The sequence below is a fragment of the Rhipicephalus microplus genome, unplaced genomic scaffold (genome assembly GCF_043290135.1).
Source record: "Rhipicephalus microplus isolate Deutch F79 unplaced genomic scaffold, USDA_Rmic scaffold_48, whole genome shotgun sequence".
NCBI lineage: Eukaryota > Metazoa > Arthropoda > Arachnida > Ixodida > Ixodidae > Rhipicephalus > Rhipicephalus microplus.
The window spans coordinates 1,170,876-1,192,967 of NW_027464621.1; the positions used below are offsets into that span (position 1 = coordinate 1,170,876).

The following is a 22,092-nucleotide window of genomic DNA, read 5'->3' on the forward strand; positions in this document are numbered from 1 at the left end:
GAAATTTAGGCACCAGCGTCATAACTAGACATTCTTGGGTACTGTAAAAACACTATAAAAGCTCTTCTTAACCTCTAATTCATGCTCATATATCAAAATTGCCCGATAGGAACACAAGGAACGAAATAGGAATTCGCCTATAATCCAGTATCTAGTAATCCCTAGCTGCCCTTTGCACTGATTGGATGCATAGACTTGTCTTATAACTATTATTGTGATGTTACTGCCTTGAAGCAGCTTGTTCGTATGTATTGGGAAAGTTTACCTGTTTCTGTATATTTTGCCTTTTTTTCAGGACTTTGAAGACTGGGATGATGTTGGTCTAAATATTCCCAAGCCACCTGATCTGGTGCAGCTGTACCGCAGTTACAACAAGCACTCCCGACTTTGCTGTGATGTTGTAGAGCGTCAAGTGCAGACTGACTTTGAAGATTCAAGTTTGCAAAAAGACCTTACAAGCAACTTGGAGGCTCTTGTAGCGGAAAAGTCTGCCTTGGTTAGTCACAATCATTTTTTATCAAGCATGAATGCCAAACTGCTCATTAACATAAGCAGAGTCTGGTGCGAACACTCACTTTACATTTCTTTGTGTTGCTTTGATGTGTTGTGAAACTAGTGTTGGAAATCTTCCTTGCTATCTGTCGGTAGGGATGGGCCCACAGCAGAGATAAAATAAGTTGGCTCATCTCTATCACCTGTTAGAACTGCCCTGGAATGCTCCAACAGAAGGGAAACGACCAGTCTTGTATGAGCATGAAAAAATGCAGGGGGCAGAGGGGGGGGGGTCGCTCGAGTAGCAAGGGTTATTGCTGGTACTTGCGCTGTCTCGGCAAGCATCAGTGCACTTTTAATGCGTAGGGACTGCGCGAAACGAGCACTTCTCCCTTGAGGTGCCGTATTTGCTTACATCAGCGTTATGTAGGACTTCCACGATATCGAAACCAAAATTAAAAGTTGGCTGCCAGCCTTACTTTGTATAACATTACTATTTGTTGCTATTGCATTCATTGCATTGCATTCAACCGATGACGTGTTGTTGCCAGAGCTAATCGGCTAATTGCGATGGCTACGGTCCCACAAACTCACGGCATGGCACAAGACGAAATTAAGTGCATGATGAGACGACCTGAGTTTTTATGAGCATCTAATTTGACATTCCTTCGGTAGTAACAGCATGGTTGTCCGCAATAAAAAAAATCGGAGCATATCCACGGAGTGAATTATGATGAGTGGGGCGAAGCGCTCGTCCGTCCGCCTGTCTGTCCGTTCGTCCGTCTGTATGGCTGTCCATATATTCGCACCTGCTGAGTGAGTCATCGAACTAAGCGGTCACGAACCAAGGTGAGCTAAGAGGGACAGACCCAAGGCTTTAGGAGCTTCAGGCCTTAAAAAAAAAAAAAGAAAAAAAAGCAAAGCTGAACATCATCGGGGGTCACTCCATGTGCACGCAATGAAACGCATGCGCGCATGGCGTCGAAGACGAAGAGCAAATGACACAGATATCGCAGAAAACTGTATTCGGTAAAGTGTTGTCCATATGCAGTGCGAGCCCACATTTTTGACGCTAACTAAAAGCGTGCCACTGCCAACTTTTTGGTTTAGAAGTGGGGGAAGGGCACATCCGCACATTCGGCCGCATCGGCGACGCCGGCTTGTGGGGAACAGAGCCACCTGCCCAGCTCGCGCACCCCGGTGCGCAATAACGAGCGCTCGCTCTTGCCTGGAAGTTGCTGGGGCCAAGCTAGGGTTACTGTATATTGCTACCAGCACGTAGTGGGTTGACAGCAAGAGCGGCTCTCAATCTGGAGGAAAAAAGAAGATCGCGTGGTTCTTCTCTGCTCGAGAGCCAGCCACGACTGACGCATCGTCCTAGTGCTACCTACCTGGTGGTTTAATAAATCCCCCAGTACTTGTGACTCATCGTGACAAACTGGTGGAAGTGCTGGGTAGTCTCACGGATGCTGCAGACCCCCCCCCAGGAAGCCGCGATACGAGTCCAGTGCCAGTCAATACTCCCGTACATCGGACCAGCCGCCGAATCAGGGGATTGCCTCCGAAAGCCGACGATACTGCTCCCACCACGTCGACAAACATGACCAGCGCTTCGGTGCAAACCTCGGCAACCGGCACGGGAAGCACGACGTCGAACCGCTACACGTTGGAAAGCCCACGCGCACCGGCGACGTTCCATGGCTCGGAGCACGAGGACGTTGAGGACTGGTTGGCGGATTTCGAGCGCGTAGCCACCTTGAATCAGTGGGACGACGCGGCGAAACTGGGTCGTGTCTACTTCTATCTCGAAGACGGGGCACGTACGTGGTATCAAAACCAAGAGGAACAGCTGACGACGTGGCTCGAATTCTCTCGTAGACTTCTGCAGACCTATACCAGTGCTGATCGCCAAGAACGAGCTGAACGAGCTATTCTGGCCCGCGTCCAGCTGCCAAACGAAACTGTGACCACGTTCGTCGAAGACATGACGCGCCTCTTCCGACGGGCCGGTTCAAGAATGACGGAGGACAAGAAGTTGCGTCACTTGATGCGCGGTGTCAAGGACCAGCTTTTTGCCGGCCTCGTGCGAAGTCCTCCGAAGACGGTCGCGGAGTTCTTGTCCGAGGCCGTGACAATTGAAAAAATGCTGCAGCAGCGATCCAACCAATACGACAGGCAAGTCAGTGGCATGTCTACTGCCGACATTTTCACCGCCACTAGAACCAACAACGACTGTCTACGTGAACTCATCCGTGACATAGTACGTGAAGAGTTACAAAAGGCTGGTGTAACACCTCATCCTACAGTCAACTCTATTGCAACTGTGATCAAGGATGAGCTGCACCAGGCCCTCCGGGACACCTTGCCTCATGATACAGCTGTGCCAACTCCTGCTGAATACCGCCGTGAGACAACCTACGCGGAAGCCTTAAAACGCCCTGCTGCAACGCCGCCACTAAACCATCCTGTTCCTGCTGTTTCACTACAGTCAGCGCAGCACATACCGTACTACGAAGGCACGTACACGCCACCACCGTTGGCCTTTGTCCCTGGTGCTTCTGTCGCCCATCGTTCAGTGCAACCAGTTCAGTACATCGACGATCGGCGCACGTCTCCTCGAAAGTCTGATGTTTGGCGCACACCTGATCGCCGGCCTCTGTGCTTTCACTGCGGAGAAGCCGATCACTTGTACCGCCAGTGCCCATATCGCCGTCTTGGGCTTCGCGGCTTCTCTGCGTACTCACCGCCACCCCGTTACGGCCAGAGACCGCGCGACATCGAAAACTACCTCTCCCAGCAGCATGCACCACCATCTGCCGGGCGCCAGTCGCGCTCGCCATCACCGAGGCGATTTTCATCAACGCCCCAGCGGTATTCTACCACACGGTCTCCCAGCCCCCGCCGGGAAAACTAGCCAAAGCGACCTCTGGGGGCGGGGTCGCTGAACGTCGAAGCGCTGAAGACCTCCTAATGACGCAGAACTGTGCAGAAACCGGTCCGACATCACATACTGCTGCAAAGAATGGCCGACTTTCACTCGACATAGCAGTGACAATTGATGGTTGTGCAGTTAATGCGTTAGTGGACACCGGCGCAGACTATTCCATACTGAGCGGGAAACTGACAACGCAGCTGAAGAGAGTCATCACGCCGTGGCATAACTCGCAGATTCGGACAGCTGGTGGCCACGTCGTTACTCCACTGGGTGCCTGCACAACTAGAGTACAGATTCAAGGGTACACATTCGTAGCAAGCTGCCTTGTTCTACGCGAATGTTCCCGTGACGTCATTCTGGGAGTTGACTTTCTACAAGAAAATGGAGCTATCATTGATCTGCAAGAGCGCCGCGTCACGTTCTTAGCCCAGCGAGCAATCAACGTGCAGGATGGTAGAAGGCGTGTCGACGTACTCCGTATTTCTGAACAGAGTGTGACGCTTCCTCCAAAAACAAGTGTTCTAGTCGACGTAACATGCTGTGGTTTGGGCGATGGCGATGTGGTGGCTGAGACAAATTTAGAACACCTCTTGCACCAAGGCATTTGTGTAGCTAGAAGTGTAATACACCTTCGTGATGGCCGATCTGAATTGCTCGTAACCAACTTTAGCAACGAGCATCGACATCTTTTCCGTGGTACTTCGATAGCGTTTGCCCACGAAGTAGCAAACGTCACCAACTGTCTCACGTCGGAAATAGTGGATACCGCCGACACGTCAATGAGTAATATTGACATCAATCCTGATCTGTCCACCGTTAACCAGACTGCGCTACGAGCGCTCTTGTTCGAGTTCAGGTCTTGCTTCGCAACTTGCTCAAAGATCCGCCAGACGTCCGTCACTCAACACAGGATCATCATGTATGAGGACGCACGTCCGATACACCAGAACCCCTACCGCATTCGGCCAAAGAACGTGAAGCGATACGTACGCAAGTCACTGAGATGCTTGACGATGGCGTTATTGAACCATCTAACAGCCCATGGTCATCTCCAGTCGTACTTGTCAAAAAGAAGGACGGGCTCTACGCTTCTGCGTCGACTACCCAAAGCTTAACAACGTGACGAAAAAGGATGTGTATCCGCTGCCACGTATCGACGATTCGCTGGATAGACTTCGTCGTGCCCATTATTTCACTTCTCGCGATCTCAAAAGCGGGTATTGGCAAATCGAGGTAGATCAGCGAGACCGTGAGAAAACAGCCTTTGTGACTCCAGACGGGCTATACCAATTTCGAGTGCTCCCTTTTGGCTTGTGTTCAGTACCGGCAACTTTCCAGCGAATGATGGACACTGTCCTCACAGGGCTCAAGTGGCAGACTTGTCTTGTCTACCTTGATGATGTGGTGGTCTTCTCTGCCACGTTCGAGCAGCACCTTCACCGCCTGCGCAGCGTGCTGGAGGCTATCCGATCGGCGGACCTCACACTAAAGCCACAGAAGTGCCACTTCGGCTATAAAGAACTAAAAATTCTTGGACATGTAGTTAGCGCCGAAGGAATCCGTCCTGATACCACCCGCAAACCAACATACCACCTGCAAACCAACGGACTTACTGAACGACTGAATAAGACCCTCGCAGACATGATCTCAATGTACATTGACGTACAGCACAAAACATGGGACCGGATCTTACCTTACGTGACCTTCGCGTATAATACCGCCGTGCAAGAGACCACGCGATTCACGCCATTTTGGCTTCTCTACGGCCGCGAAGTGCAGACCATGCTAGATTCAATGCTACCGTGTCAGGACGAAGACGAATTGGCAACAGACGCCGAAGAATTCGTAGAGCGTGCTGAGGAAGCTCGGCAGCTCGCGCGACTGCACATTGGCCAGCAACAGTAGGCAGACGCACGACGCTATAATACCCGCCACAGAGAAGTGTTTTACAGCCCCGGAGATCAAGTTTGGGTGTGGACGCCCGTCCGCCGCCGTGGCCTTAGTGAAAAGTTGCTGAGCCGGTACTTTGGCCCATATAAAGTGTTACGCCGCGTCAGTGACGTGAACTACGAAGTGGTTCCGGACTCAACACCTCATGCTCGGAGCAGGACACGGCTGAGGCCGGACGTCGTTCATGTGTTGCGCATGAAACCATTTATTGCGCGTTTTTCGTAACTTTTCCTTTATCGTACAGCGTTCTTTGTGTTTTTTGTTTATTTTGTGAACTTGCTTTCTCGTTCATTGACGTTTCCTATATAGGCACGCTCTTCAATTTTGACTTTCACTTTATCCGAATTTCCAATTTTTTTTCACGTGCCTATGTAGTAGCATCGCGGTGCTGCTATGTACATTCCTTTCCTCTTTTTTGGTACTTGTTTATTTTCTTTTCGGAAGGGGGGATAATGCCACCAGCACGTAGTGGGTTGACAGCAAGAGCGGCTCTCAATCTGGAGGAAAAAAGAAGATCGCGTGGTTCTTCTCTGCTCGAGAGCCAGTCACGACTGACGCATCGTCCTAGTGCTAGCTACCTGGCGGTTTAATAAATCCCCCAGTACTTGTGACTCATCATGACAAACGCTACTTTTAGGTACTAGGGCAAGCGCGCCGTGTGCGCCACCGCCCCTTCGCGCTTCGTCGGCAGTGGGGCAACCGTGAAAGATGCATGCTCATGCCAAAGTACAAAATCCATAGTGAAATTTTGTGATAGTCCGTGGCGAAAATTCATTATATCAAGGATGTCTCATGTCTCCCGCCATTACTTTGTTACATAGATGTCACAAATACATGTGCTTATAGAGAGTAATGGCGGGGAAGAGAAAAACTTTGTTACATATCGAGGAATTCATTTTATAGAGGTACGTTATGAGCAGGTTTAACTCTATGCAGTATGGTATGTAGAAGCTAACGACATGCATGTTATTAATACTGTTAGGACCTTCTATTGTGAAAACATGAGCTTTAATGACGACTTCATATTTATTCAACAATTACTTGTATAATGAAGGAATGATGACAACAAAAGGGAACAACAAGCATCATCGCAAAGTAAGGCACCACGTGATCAGCGCTCGAGCTCCTCCATCTTCCTCGTCCTGTCGCTATCTCGAATCTTCCACCTGCCCGTTTGGTTCGCCCAATAAACCTCTTCACATTTGGTGGATCGTGCTGGGTAACCACATTGCCTACAACCTGGAACTCCGATCCCGCACCCTGCCGTCGACCATGCAAGTTGACGCTGCCCAACATACAATACCTCTCGCGGCCGCTAGTTGCCCCGGCCCGGTTCATCAGCGAGACCCCCCGATCTTTGCGGGCACCGAAGACCAGGACGTCGAGGACTGGCTGTCATTCGAGAAAGTCAGTGGACCCAACAGGTGGGATGACGCTGCTAAGTTGGGCACTGTCAATTTTTACCTCACCGATGTGGCCAAGCTGTGCTATACGAACCACGAAACCGAGTTCGCGAATTGGTCCGCCTTCAAGGAGGTGATATGTGCCGTTTTTGGTCGTCCTGCCTTACGGAAGCTACGCGCCGAACAACGTTTGCGCACGCGGGCACAGGAGCCAGGTGAAACTTTCACATCATATATAGAAAATGTGATCGATCTCTGCCGGCGCGTCGATGCTTCCATGAGCGAGAGTGCGAAGATACAGCACATTATGAAGGGCGTCGACGATGACGTTTTCCAGATGCTTCTCGTGAAGTCTCCTAGCACTGTGGCAGAAGTAGTGACTTTGTGCCAAAGCTATGATGAATTGCGGAGGCAACGAGCTCAGACGCGACGCTCATTTTAGACTATCCAACCAGTCACCGCACTCGACGTTATGACTGACCAGACAAACCTTCTCGCACAAATGAAAGACTTCGTGCGAGAGGAAGTGGCTCGGCAGCTTTCTCTGCTGCCTTTTGCTCAACGCCAGGAGCTCTCGCAGCAACAGCCACTGCGACACCCACCACCATTGGCTCCCATGCTCCGACATGTGGTCCAGGAGCAGATTTCCGAGGCTATGCCGGTGCCCTTGCAGCAGCCCTCCGTCACCGCACCTCTTACTTACGCTGAGGCACTAAAGCGGCGGCACCCACACCACACCCCGTTGTTCCAGGGACTGCTGTATACCTCAGCCCCAACTCAGCCGTCCACCGCCTGGGTTCCTCCCATTGCCACCACAGCCTCAACTCACCCGTCTGCCGCATGGGCTGCTCCCCTCGTCGCCAATACTTGGAGAACGCGCGATAACCGGCCCATATGTTTTGCATGCGGCGGTCCTGGCCATATCGCCCGTTACTGCAGTCGTCGCGTGCCGGAATACACAGACGCCCGGACACAGAACAGCTTCATGGACCTTCCTCCATCTCGTCTGGAAAATTCTGGCCCTATGTCAAGCTCGTCTTCACGGGAATGTCCGCGTACTATGTCTAGTCGCTCACCTTCACCCCGTCGTCACTCCCTGTCACCCATGCGTCGTCGGCCAGCTCCTGAACACGAGGGAAGCTAACCGCCGCAGTTCAGGAGGCAAGAACTGCGCTGTCGAAATGCTCAAGTCCTCGCACATTGCCGTCGAATATTGTCAAAGTTTTTGTAGAAGGTACTCGAGCATATGCTCTAGTGGATACCGGTGCTGCCGTTTCCGTGATAGACACTAAACTTTGCCGCAAGCTCCGAAAAGTGACGACGCCTCTTAATATGATGTCCTTGCAAACAGTGAATTGCCTGTATTGTCCGACTGATGATCGCGAAGCACTACTACACTGTTGAGTTTATTGTCCTTTCGTCATGCTCACATGACATCATACTCGGATGGGATTTTTTGTCGCGTAACCATGCCGTTATTGATTGTGCAAGATCGGAGCTTGAACTTTTCCCGTTTTATGACCAACCAACCAGCCGCATTCAGCCTGCCGTACACAAACTTGTCGTCAAAGAAGGCACTGAAATTCCTCCGACAGCAGCTGTGTTGCTCCCCGTGTTCTGTGACGGCTTTAGGAATGAAGCTGCATTCTTTGAGCCATCAAGCTTCTTCCTTAGTCGAAGATCACTTCTTCTGCCTTATTCAACCCTCTCTATTTCTGAAGGAAACAGTGCTTTTTGCCTTATCAATCCCTTTCTGTATCCCGTCGAACTGTTTCAAGGTGAATCTCTTGGACACGTGCATGCCATTGATAAAGAACAAATTTTTACCATGCCCCCAGATTTTTCTGGTGACTACGACGCCATCAGTGCCCTCAACCCTTCCAATATACTACCTTGCGAGCTTTTCGATCCATCGATTGCCGACGGACTATCGCCATCTGAACGCTCTGAGCTCCTTCAGCTGCTCTACCAGTTTCGTGAATCCTTTGACGTTGCTCAACCTACCCTTGGCCGAACTCCCAGTTTTTTTCACTGCATCGACACAGGTTCCAACGCGCCAGTACGACAGCGACCATACCGTATTTCCGCCACGGAACGTCACGTTATCACCGAACAGGTTGACGATATGCTCAAGCGCGACGTTATCCGACCTTCACCAAAGTCCATGGGCATCGCCTGTCGTTCTCGTTAAGAAGGATGGTACGATTCACTTCTGCGTTGATTACAGGCGCTTAAATAAGATCACTCACAAAGATGTGTACCCTTTGCCCAGGATTGATGACGCCCTTGATTGCTTACAAGGTGCCGAGTTTTTTTTCGTCGTTAGATTTGCGTTCGGGGTATTGGCAGGTGCCCTTAGCAGATGGTGATCGTCCAAAAACAGCCTTCGTGTCACCGGACGGGCTATATGAGTTCTATGTCATGCCCTTCGGCCTCTGCAATGCGCCGGCCACATTCAAGTGCATGATGGACACGGTTCTGCGGGGGTTTGAAATGGAACATATGCCTCTGCTACCTCAAAGATATTGTCGTCTTTGCACCCGATTTCGCAACACATCTTGTACGCCTGAAACATGTCCTCACGTGTCTGAAGAATGCGCAGCTCCAACTGAATCTCAAGAAATGCCACTTCGCTGCTCGGACGCTCACCATTCTCGGTCACGTCGTATCAAAGGATGGCATTCTTCCCGACCAAGCTAAACTATGCGCTGTCGCTGAATTCCCCACACCGACGACTGTAAAACAGTTACGCAGCTTCGTAGGATTGTGCTCCTAGTTTCGTCGGTTTGTGCGCAACTTTGCCTCTATAATTGCCTCTTTGACTAAACTTTTAAGCAGTGCCAACGACATTTCATGATGGTCTTCCGAATGTGATCACGCCTTTACCACTCTTCGCCGTCTCCTGACATCACCGCCTATATTGCGCCACTATGATCCCACAGCTGTAACTGAAATCCATACAGACGTCAGCGGTGTCGGTCTCGGTGCAGTTCTCACTCAACGCAAGCCTGGATCCCCTGAGTATGTCGTCGCCTACGCCAGCAGAACGCTCAACAAGGCTGAGGTAAATTACAGTGTTACCGAAAAAGAGTGCTTAGCCATACTTTGGGTGATTGTGAAATTTCGGCCATACTTATATGGTCGCACCTTTGCTGTAGTTACAGACCATCATGCCTTATGTTGGTTGTCGTCGCTGAAGGATCCATCAGGTCGTCTTGCTCGTTGTTCTCTGCGACTTCAAGATTATGACATCCGCGTTGTGTACCGTTCCGGTCGCCAATATACCGACGCTGATGCGCTCTCACGATCACCACTGTCAGCTGAGGTTGCCTCTATATCTTCTATAGAACACGTGCTGTCCGCTCTTGACATCATCACAATGGCCGCTGCACAGCACGACGATTCATGCATAACTTCGCTTCTGGACGTCTTATCTGGGGTACCGACACTTTCCACCACTCGAGCAATGCGACGCCAGGCTTCGCACTTCACCATTCGAAGTGGCCTCTTGTACCGGCGCAATTACTCACCAGACGGCAGGAAGTGGCTGCTCGTTATTCCCCGAAAGCTGCGCTCTACAATCTGTGCATCATTTCACTCCGACCCGCATGCGCTCACGCCGGTGTCTTCAAGACTTACGAATGTTTAAGGAAGCGGTACTACTGGCGTGGGATGTTTACTTTTGTTCGACAGTTTATTCGCGGCTGCCACGAGTGTCAGCAACGAAAACAGCCACCGAATGCAGGAGCAGCTCCACTACAGCCGCTTGCGTGCCCTGACCGTCCATTCGATCGCGTCACAATCGACCTTTATGGACCACTGCCATTGACCACAGCAGGTAACCGGTGGGCTATCGTTGCTGTAGATCACCTGACACGGTACGCCGAAACCGCTGCTCTTCCTACGGCGACCGCTCAGGACGTTGCATCTTTCATCCTCCATCGGTTTGTGTTGCGTCACGGCCCTCCTCGCGAGCTCCTCAGTGAGTGGGGCCGTGCATTTCTATCCGACGTAATCCAAGCCTTTCTCTGTCAGTGCCATATTGTACACCGGATGAGTACTGCTTACCACCCTCAGACGAATGGCCTGACTGAGCGGTTTAATCGGACCCTGGGTGACATGCTCGCGACTCATGTGGCATCTGACCAAACGACCTGGGACCTGGTTTTTCCGTTTGCGACCTACGCGTACAACACTGCCACCCAAGTCACCACCGGCTTTTCCCCATTCCTTCTATACGGACGTCAACTATCGCACACAATTGACACTTTGCTGCAATACGCACCAGATGTATCTGAGTGCGCGACCATGTCTGAAGCCGCCCGTCACGCCGAAGAATGCCGCCAACTAGCGAAGCAGTTTACTACGGCTGACCAGCAACGCCAGAAAAAGGCCCACGATGACGACCACCTACCTGCCGCAGAGTTCTCCCCTGGAACCCTTGTATGGCTGTATGTACCACCCTGTGCACCTGGTTTGTCTACCAAGCTACTTTCAAATTACCATGGTCCATATCGCGTGGTAGAGCGCACATCGCCCGTCAATTACGCCATTGAACTGCTTACGCCACTCGGTGACCAAAGTCGGCGTGGACATGATATTGTTCATGTGGACCGCTTGAAGCCGTACTTCAACCCGCTCGTTCCCACCTGTTAGATCGCCAGGATGGCTTCATCTTTCTCGACGTGGGCAATTATAATGAAGGAATGATGACAACAAAAGGGAACAACAAGCATTATCGCAAAGTAAGGCACCACGAGATCGGCTCTCGAACTCCTCCATCTTCCCCGTCCTGTGGCTATCTCGAATCTTCCACCTGCCCGTTTGGTTCGCCCAATAAACCTCTTTACACTTGTAATGTCCCGATAATACTAATTTGGCATATTAAATTGCTGCAGATACCTTTGCATGCCTAACTCACCGCTTTGATACCTTTACGCTTGAGCTTTTTTTGTCATGAACTCTTTTGCGCTTTTCAAGGGTGTTTAGCTGCTGTGGTGGTTTTTAAAAGGTTATTTCTGTTTTTTATCTCGTATAGGTGGCTCACGACTATACATATCTACAGTATAGTCGCCTGTGAGCCAACTCACAAAAACATAACTTGTGTTTGTAAAATAAAAGACTTGTAGTTAAGGTTAATCGTAGGTGATGCAGCTTATTATTTGTTATCTAGGGTGTGAGTGACATGCACATTGTCTAAACAATGTATTCAAGTTAACGAAATGCAGACAGTACTCTCTTGTGTACTATTTCAATCTCAAAATGTCACCTTTGCTTGTTGACAATGTTGGTGAACATTAAATTCAAATGGACCTGTGATGGCATCGATCACTCCTGTACGTCATCAAGAATACTGAGGTCTGTTTTTCATTTAAATTATGCTGTAGGCCATATTAGCAAAAAAACAACAAGAATGATGCTTTGGAGCCATTCAGCAGCTGCAACTGCAGTATTCAGAAATGCTAAACGGATGGAAATAATGGAGAGGCTGTCATAACGAAACACGTAAATTTATCACTTAATCATGCAGTAATATGTCGCACCTTGTTGATTTAATTTAATCTGCGAATTGCTGGTAAGGCGTAAAGGGGTCCACTTTATGCAGAGCTGGTGCAGAAGCCTAGCTTCAGTTTCATTCGCACTTAGTCGCACCGTGAACGATATCGTCTCCTTTCTGTAGCTCACCCGCAGGTTGCGGGACCAAATCCCGGCTGGGGCGGCTGCATTTGCGATGGAGGCCGAAATGTTGTAGGCCCGTGTACTCAGATTTGGGTGCACGTTAAAGAACCCCAGGTGGTCGAAATTTCCGGAGCCCTCCACTACGGCGTCTCTCATAATCATATGGTGGTTTTGGGACGTTAAACCCCACAAATCAATCAATCAATTTCTGTAGCTCGCGTCATCATAGCTACGATGGGTTCAAGTGAATAAGGCAATGAGCTAGATCAAACAAACAACACTTTATTGCTGCGTTAGCAATAAAGCGCAAATGTCCCATAAAAGGATAGTCTGCTTTATGTAGAAAACAAAGAGTAAAGCTTACTTACTCCTTTGGACAATGGCTGGCTTCCGGGGTCTTTCAGGTCAACAGTCAGTGGCCACTGGTACAAAAGAGATAGTCTCCCTGCCCGCTCATCTGTTTTCTTTGCCCCTGGTTTCCTTTTCCCCAGCAAGGGCTGTTTCTCTCGCCGAGGAAGAGTACCCTAGAGTACCCTTTCTTGCGAGCAAGGGAAGTAGGGGAACAGCATGCACTTGCTGCGGAGTTGAGGAGCTCTCAGAAAGGTGCTCTGGTGTCCAGTTCATCTCTGTTGCCAGACTGCGCTCACCCCCCAATAAGGAAAAAGAAAAATGGGTGCGTGCTCTCCCACAAGTGCAGATGAAAATCTAATGCTTGAGGCCCACATGCTTGTCGCGGTTGCTGCTGCGGCATGCACATTTTTTTGCATGAACTTTTGCTCACCCATTTTGTGGTGCTCTTCTGCTTTAAAAATGTCTATTGACAACAACCTTGGCACTGAGCAGCTGTTACACAACCTTCCATGTGGTGTTTGTGTCTGTTGAAGCTCTCACAATACAAGGGGTAGAAAACTGAGATATACTATACAGTGTTATAAGGGGATTACTTCTGACAGCAGTACTATCAGAGCTATATCTCTTTAGCTTGAGAGTCTCATGAGGTGAGTGCACAGTAGGATTGTACTCTCAAAGTGCAAGTTGTAGCTTTGGAATAGCTTCTGGAATACAAACAGGAGGGAACAGGTGGGCAGCTAGCACGGGTTGACTATGATCAGCAAGCTGGCCATTAAAAAGGGGGTGACAAGGAGAATTAGAAGTTCATTTCACACAGGCGGCAGCTTTGTGCGCTCGACTTTTGATGGGAATGTTTTTTTTTTTGCAATTATTGCTACCCATCTAGACCTGGCAAGCAGAAAGTGGTAAATGGCAGGTGAGACTGGTGTTTCTTAGAATATGGGTTAAGAAAGGGAAAATTGGCATTCACTCATTTGTAACACAAAGTTTTATGGTAATCCATGTGGATTTATCAGAAAAGGAAGCTTCCTAGTTCACAAAAGATTGATCCTGGTCTAGGCGTCGAACCTTGAATCGGTGCCTATTCAGTGCGTTTGCTCTTCCATTTCAACTAGCCAGGTCAGTGATTGGCAGTGCGAGGGTGGATTAATTCACAGTTGGAAGTACATAGACACTGGACACCACACATGGCAAGTCATTTTTTGTGGGATCCTGCAAGGTAGAGTGAGCGGGGTAATCTGCAAAAACTGATTTGCCATATTCAGAATAATGACATACAGCATATAGTTTGAATTTTCAGCCATTTCTTTAGCTTTCATAGATGGGACGCTTTTGTGGACATGCACATGGTAGCATTGTTAAAGAACGAGCCCTATGTCTAACTTAAATGTTGGGCTTGTTTGGTTTTAGTATGTAAGACTAGTGAGAGGTGCAATAAACTGCTCTGCTGCCTATTTCAATGCTCATTTGCAGGCTGAAGATAGTCCGTAAGTATTTTAAATGTTTTTCTCTTGTTCCAGGAAGCAGAACTTGACCTATTAAAAGGACACGTGGAGAAGGCCACCCAAGAAAATCTTTTGCTAACAGCGGAGCTGGATAAAGTTTTATTGTAAGTTGTTTAATGATACATATGATTTTTTTGCAGCATCTGCTTGTGGGGTGTTTTACTCTGTGTTTTACCATACTGACTTATATTAGGTCTTGAAGACCCCATCATGTTTTTTTGTGGCATGTTTATATACAGATAATGGGCCACTCATGTCAGCATCTAATGACCAAAAGCAGCGAATGAAAAATAGATCACTTATTCTTGCTGATATGACTGGCCATTAAAGCTGGCCAACATCATGGCAAACTGTAATGCAAACTGATTTCAGCATCGTGAGGGTGTTGATGCTTACACTTTATTTATTAGTTGAGAATTGTTGAGTCTAGCCTGGCTTGATGCTTGTGCTCGGCTTCTTAGGCGGGAATTGCTGGGTCTTGTCTAGCGTAGCGCATGTGCTCGGCAACATGCCATTATGGGAAAGTGCCAAGATGTGTGTAGCATATTTGTTCACCTTGCTTTCACTGCTGTCGTGGCTGTTTTGTGCGTGTGATATGGTAAGAGAGTTTAAAAAGGAAGAGGTGTTTGCTTATGTATATGAGAGAGAAAAAGAGAATAGCTTTGACCTAGGATAGGGTCAGTAGTAGAGAAGGTTGGGAGTCTCTTCCCTCTTCTCTCAGCCATTGGTGAGGAGTCCCTGCTTTTTAGTGGTGGTCTTGGCCATTCGGACAGTATGGTACACTCCGCATTCCTTCATGCCCATATGGCCTTCTTTCTCTCTTCTGTGATTCTTCATGCTAACTCTTATGCTTATTTGTCGCCATTATACAGAGTATGTCTTGGATGCTATATGACAAATAATTTTGCATAGCTATTGTGCCAAACCTGCTCATCACTGTCAAGCACACACACAGTGAGCTTAAAACTGATCATTCTACCCCAGTACTATGAAAAAGGTCATTACTACAGGAAACTTGTTTAACCTTGCCATGGGTGATATGCCATCTCTACGATCAGCACACATTTAGGGCTGACAAACAACAGATAGCAACATGGAAAATTCCAATGATCGTACCCACTTATAACAATACGTCTTTTTGGTCGGTTTCAACATAGCAATAGCAGCAGCACTTGTTGCTTCCCAAGAAGGTTCTGGTTATTTCAATTATTACTCTTTAACGCTGAAGCAGAAAACTTGTTTCTTTTAGTTGTGGCAGAGTTAGCAAAAACTCTTTTTCCGCTTTCTGGTAAAAGGAAGGCACTTAAAGTTAATGACTAACTCTTATGTTGTGTGCAGCTTAGAAGAAAATGTATTTGAATTATTTGGCCAGACAAAGGCAAGAAAAGTATTAAAAATGAGTGGGCTACTCACTAAAGCATTCGTTCTCTGCCAATGCTTCTAGGCTACGCTGGTGCACGAAACCGGAAGCCGTCAAGCAACTCTGTTTCTAAACAGCGAAAGGGTCTGTACTCGAGTGTCACGAAAATTTTATTGTTGTGTAAAGAGCTTTATTGGGGCGAACCTAATGGGCAGGTGGAAGATTCGAGCTAGCCACAGGACGAGGAAGATGGTGGAGCTCGAGCGCTGATCTTGTGGTGCCTTTCTCTGCGATGATGCTTGTTGTTCCCTGGTGTTGTCATCATTTCTTCACTATAATTGCCCCCGTCGAGAAAGATGAAGCCATCCTGATGATCTAACACGTGGGAACGAGCGGATCGAAGTATGGCTTCAAGTGGTCTGCATGAACAATATCGTGTCCACGCCGACAATGGTCACCGAGCGGCGTAAGCGGTTCAATGGCATGATTGACGGGCGATGTGCTCTCTACCACGCGGTATGGACCATGGTAATTTGAAAGTAGCTTGGTAGACAAACCAGGTTCACAGGGTGGTACATACAGCCATACAAGGGTTCCAGGGGAGAACTCTGCGGCAGGAGGGTGGTCGTCATCGCGGGCCTTTTTTGGCGTTGCTGGTCAGCCGTAGTAAACTGCTTCGCTAGTTGGCCGCATTCTTCGGCGTGACGGGCGGCTTTGGACACAGTTGTGCACTCAGATGCATCTGGTGCGTATGGCAGCAAAATATCAATTGTGTGCGATGGTTGACGTTCATGTAGAAGGAAGAATGGGGAAACGCCGGTGGTGACTTGGGTAGCGGTGTTGTATGCGTAGGCCGCAAACGGTAGAACCAAGTCCCAGTTCGTTTGGTAAGATGCCACATGCGTTGCGAGCATGTCACCCAGGGTCCGATTAAACCGCTCAGTCAAACCATTCACATGAGGGTGGTAAGCAGTACTCATTCGGTGTACAATATGGCACTGGCGGAGAAGTGCTTGGATTACGTCGGATAGAAATACACGGCCTCGGTCACTGAGGAGCTCTCTAGGAGGGCCATGATGCAACACAAACCGATGGAGGATGAAAGCTGCGACGTCCTGAGCGGTTGCTGTAGGAAGAGCAGCGGTTTCGGCGTACCGTGTCAGGTGATCTGCAGCAACGATAGCCCACCGGTTCCCTGCTGTGGTCAATGGCAGTAGTCCATAAAGGCCGATTCCGATGCGATCAAATGGGCAGTCGGGCTGTAGTGGAGCTGCTCCTGGATTCGGTGGCTGCTTCCGTCGCTGACACTCGTGGCAGCCGCGAATAAACTGTCAAACAAAAGTAAACATCCCACGCCAGTAGTACCGCTTCCTTAAACGTTCGTAGGTCTTGAAGACACCGGCGTGAGCGCATTGCAGGTCGGAGTGAAATGATGCACAGATTGTAGAGCGCAGCTTTCGGGGAATAACGAGCAGCCACTTCCTGCTGTCTGGTAAGTAATTGCACCAGTATAAGAGGCCACCTCGAATGGTGAAGAGCGAAGCCTGGCGTCGTATTGCTCGAGTGTCTGGAAGTATCGGTACCTCAGATAAAACGTCCAGAAGGGAAGTTATCCATGGATCGTCGCGCTGTGCAGAGGACGTTGTGTTGATGTCAAAAGCTGACAGCGGGTGTTCTATAGAAGATATAGAGGCAGCCTTAGTGGACTGTGGTGATCGCGAGAGCGCATCAGCATCGGCTTGTTGGCAGCCGGAACGGTACACGACGCGGATGTCATACTCTTGAAGTCGCAGAGCCCAACGACCAAAGCGACATGATGGATCCTTCAGCGACGACAACCAACATAAGGCATGATGGTTTGTAACTACAACAAACGTGCGGCCATATAAGTATGGGTGAAACTTGACAATCACACAAAGTGTGGCTAAGCACTCTTTTTCGGTAACACTGAAGTTTATCTCAACCTTGTTGAGCGTTCTGCTGGTGTAGGCGACGACATACTCAGGGGATCCAGGCTTGCGTTGAGCGAGAACTGCACTGAGACTGACACCGCTGGCGTCTGTATGGATCTCAGTTACAGCTGTGGGATCATAGTGGTGCAATATAGGCGGTGATGTCAGGAGACGGCGAAGAGGGGTAAATGCGTGATCACATTCAGAAGACCATCATGAGATGTCGTTGGCACTGCTTAAAAGTTTAGTTAAAGAGGCAATTAGGGAGGCAAAGTTGCGCACAAAGTGATGAAAGTAAGAGCATAACTCTATGAAGCTGTGTAACTGTTTTACAGTCGTTGGTTTGGGGAATTCAGTGACAGCGCGTAGTTTAGCTTGGTCGGGAAGAATGCCATCCTTTGATAGGACGTTACCGAGGATGGTGAGCTTCCGAGCAGCGAACTAGCATTTCTTGAGATTCAGTTGGAGCTGCGCATTCTTCAGACATGTGAGGACATGTTTCAGGCGTACAAGATGGGTTACGAAATCGGGTGCAAAGACGACGATATCGTCGAGGTAGCAGAGGCATATGTTCCATTTCCAACCACGCAGAAGCAAGTCCATCATGCGCTCGAATGTGGCCGGCACATTGCAGAGGCCGAAGGGCATGACATTGAACTCATATAGCCCATCTGGTGTCACGAAGGCTGTTTTTGGACGATCAGCATCTACTAAGGGCACCTGCCAATACCCTGAACGCAAATCTAATGACGAAAAAAACTTGGCACCTTGTAAGCAATCAAGGGCATCATCAATCCTGGACAAAGGGTATACAATTTTGCGAGTGAAGGTATCGCTTTGGCACTATTTTCCACTTTAGAAGACAATGCAGTAAATGTTTTCACTGTGTACGCTCCTTCCACCTCCTCTGCCGAGCCCCACTCCACTCAAGTTGATGATTGCTCCTAATCTAACAGCCCAGCAGACTGAAGAGCTCCATTGTGTTCTGCTGCCTTACATTGACTTTATTGACCTCGGCGGCCGTCCATTAGGGAAAGCTACTGGAGCGACCTACCGCATAAACACTGGGGATGAGCCTCCCATTCATAGGCGTTCGTATCGCGTGTTGTTGATAGAGCGTCAGATTATCCAAACTGAGGTCAACAAAATCCTTGCCAAGTACATTATCGAACCATCCTGCAGTCCTTGGGCATCCCCTGTCGTGCTAGTCCGCAAAAAAGACTGCGCATGGTGTTTCTGTGTCGATTATCATTATTTAAACAAAATTAAAAAAAAAAAAAAAACGTGTACCCTCTGCCACAGATAATGCTTTTGTTTGCCTGTACGGTGCCTGCTATGTCATCTGAATAGACCTACATTCCGGGTGCTGGCAGATTGAGCTGGATGCCATCGATCGGGAAAATGAATGGATGGATAGATGAAAAACTTTATTGGGGTCCTGAAGGCTTCCACCCCCATTTTATAGGGGTAGGATCGCGGTCCACTCCCTCGTAGGGACGGGGAGGCCTAGCCTCACCACCGCGTCGTGGGCTTTCTGGACAGCCTTGAGTTGTTGTATGAGAACCGGACTCATGAGCATTTATTAAACCTGACGGCCTATATCAATTCAAGTTGATGCCCTTCAGCCTCTGTAATGCTCCAGCCATGTTTGAATGGATGATGGACTTTTTGCTTAGAGGCTTTAATTGGTCCATCTTTTTGTGCTATTTGGACAATGTCATTTTTTCTCCTACATTTGAAACTCATATAGAGCGCCTATCAGCCATATTAGATAGCTTTCGTTGTGCTGGCCTCCAGCTGAACTCATCCAAGTGTCACATTGGGCGCCACCAAATTACAGTTCTTAGCCATTTAATAGATGCTTACAATGTACAAACCAATCCAGCAAAAATCAGCGCCGTCAAACATTTTCCTGTACTAAGATCTTCAAAGGATGTATGCAGCTACCTCGGACTGTGCTCTTATTTCAGTCACTTCAAGAATTTTGCGGACACAGATAGGCCTCTTGCGCAGCTTCTCAAGCAAGACGTCCCATTTTCATGAGGTTCAGAAGGGGCATCTGCGTTCTCGAGTCTAAGCGCGCACCTTACTACTCCTCTGATTTTGGCTCACTTCGACCCTACTGCTCCTACTGAGATTCGTAATGACGCAAGTGGCCATGGCATCGGCGCTGTGCTAGCCCAACGACAATGTGGCCATGCTGCGTTATCGCATACGCCAGCCGCCTCTAACCCCCACCCGAACGTGGATAAGAGGCGGCTGTATATAGCACTGGTGCATATCATGATCCCCGCCGCCGGGGGTCATGCTACGTTCTAGTGGCATAGCGATCAACATGACGAAGGAGAGGACGACAGCAGATAGACTGGCGTTAGCCCTTCGTATTGGCAGCTCAGCTCAACTAACCAGTTGTAAATACATATATTGCCTCAAGTCTGCACCTGCTGGGTCTCTCTTCCTTTTAACAATATGTAATGTCAATTATTGCATAATACCGGATCAACATGAAGGTTGTACCCGTTGCAACTTTCTGCCAACACACATAGTAGAAAGATCACACAAGTAGTAAGTGCCCAAGAAAGTTATTAACAGCGCCTGTTACTAGCTTTTCGCTTGTGGTTGCAAGCTTCTTACTTTTTTTTTTAAACAGTGCACAGTTGAGATATAGTGATTGGGCCATGAATAGACATGAAGGATTTGTTATAACCGCTATACCAAAATCTAAATATTTTGCCACTCTCAGAACTACTTAAACAAAAACTATCTCTATTTATTTTTCGGCTAAAGAGATGTGGCACCTCCATTCCGGCTTACTCAAATGAATTTTTTGTCAACACTAACATTACGAGGTTCTCTTCAAACGACAATCTACTTCTTCCCGCCGCTCGAACAAATTACGCGAAACTAACAGCCCTTTTTTCAGGCATATCCATTTGGAATTCGTTACCATACGAAATTAAATCAGCATCCTCTGTACATACATTTCAAAGCCTTCACAAAAAATACTGTCTCGGCAAATTATGTGGGCAGGCACACTAACTCAGGGATCTGCCATTTTTTTTTTTTTTTTTTTTAATACGATTTCTTTTTTCTTTTATTTTCGCGCATGCTTGATTTGCTACCATTACCGCTGAATATTTTGCTATCATTTGCTGAATATTTTGCTATCATTTGCTGAATATTTTGCTATCATTTGCTGAATATTTGCTATCATTCGCTGATTATTTGCTATTATTACCGATATGAATTAATCTTGCTTTTGTTTTGTAGCCGTAATTATTATAGCGTTTGGTATTCACTATTTTATATGCTGCTATTGTGTTAAAACTTACTATGTTCACTTTGTTTTGATGAATTCATGACGCCTGTGTCATGAAGATTTTCCCTTATAACTGTGTTTTTTTTTTTTCCAGCGTATATTACAGTCATAGACTTAAATACCATGCCAGTTTTTTTGTTATTTTTTTGTCTTTTTTCTTGCTTTTACTCTTCTTATGTAGCTCCTTTAGCTTTCCTGTAAATTTTATACATGTATTTTTTTTTTTTTTGCTATCAGAGCATGCTTTTTTCTTGCTGCCCACGTTATTCAACTTACACATGTTCTAGTATTAGGAGGTCCCCCCGTCAGTTCCTGAAACTATGGGACCTCCGAATGTATTACTTACTACTAAAGATGTTACATTGTATCCAAAGAAGCTGAATAAATTGATTGATTGATTGATTGATTGATTGATAATACAATTCAAGTTTAACGAGCGGCTAGAAATGCAAGAGTGTGGGTTGCGTCAGGTAACTTACGTTGCAGGTGAATTAAAACGTCAGTTTGAATTTGATGCTGCAGGCTGCATCGACACCTAAGCCTAAATGCAAGCTTTGGGAGCGCTACGTAGGGCGAAGCAAAATGCTGCAATACGCATCAGCTTGAGTAACACAGTAGTTTAAATATGTGTGCTAGAACGGACAGATACACCGGCACACGTTTGGTCACCTGCGATAAAACATGTCTTTGATTTTAGTCATAACATATAATGATCTTGTAGCTGCGTAAATTAGAACATACTACATATGAAACTGCCTTAGACATGTTTACTTCTTAGCTCACAATATGAACAAGTGTGCTAAAGCAATGAACATAAATTAACAACAGGTACCAGGGGTATTCTATAAGCAGGGTATTGCGTACGCATTTTCTTATCAACACCTTTTTTAATGCAAGAACACTGGTGTCTCTTACAGCCATTTGTCTCTGACATAAGGGTCTCTTATAAAACAATTCAACTATTGCTACATGCTACGAACTGGTGATTTTATTGTGGTAGCAATTCTGTAGACCTCGTAGACACATCTTTACTGTTGCCGTGACCATGATGACTGTTGGAGTGGTTTGCCCACTGCCGCGCGCGCTTTATCTTTACAGGGAATCTGGGGACGATACATGCCTGTGTATGTGTTATGTTCTCATAAT

At 47.8% G+C, this 22,092-nt stretch overlaps 1 protein-coding gene across 2 annotated transcripts in view; it reads left to right on the forward strand.

The window, feature by feature from the left end:
• The window catches only part of LOC119177271 (RAB11-binding protein RELCH homolog), a 185,681-nt gene that overhangs the window by 21,702 nt on the left and 141,887 nt on the right, over window positions 1–22,092 (forward strand). For both annotated transcript variants that reach the window (XR_012889289.1, XM_037428716.2), the window contains exons 5-6: window positions 296–496; window positions 14,331–14,419. Coding sequence is in view for 1 of the 2 variants with exons in the window: in XM_037428716.2 (XP_037284613.1) it covers window positions 296–496; window positions 14,331–14,419 (290 nt within the window). In the remaining variant the exon portion in view is untranslated. The remainder of the gene's footprint in view (window positions 1–295; window positions 497–14,330; window positions 14,420–22,092) is intronic.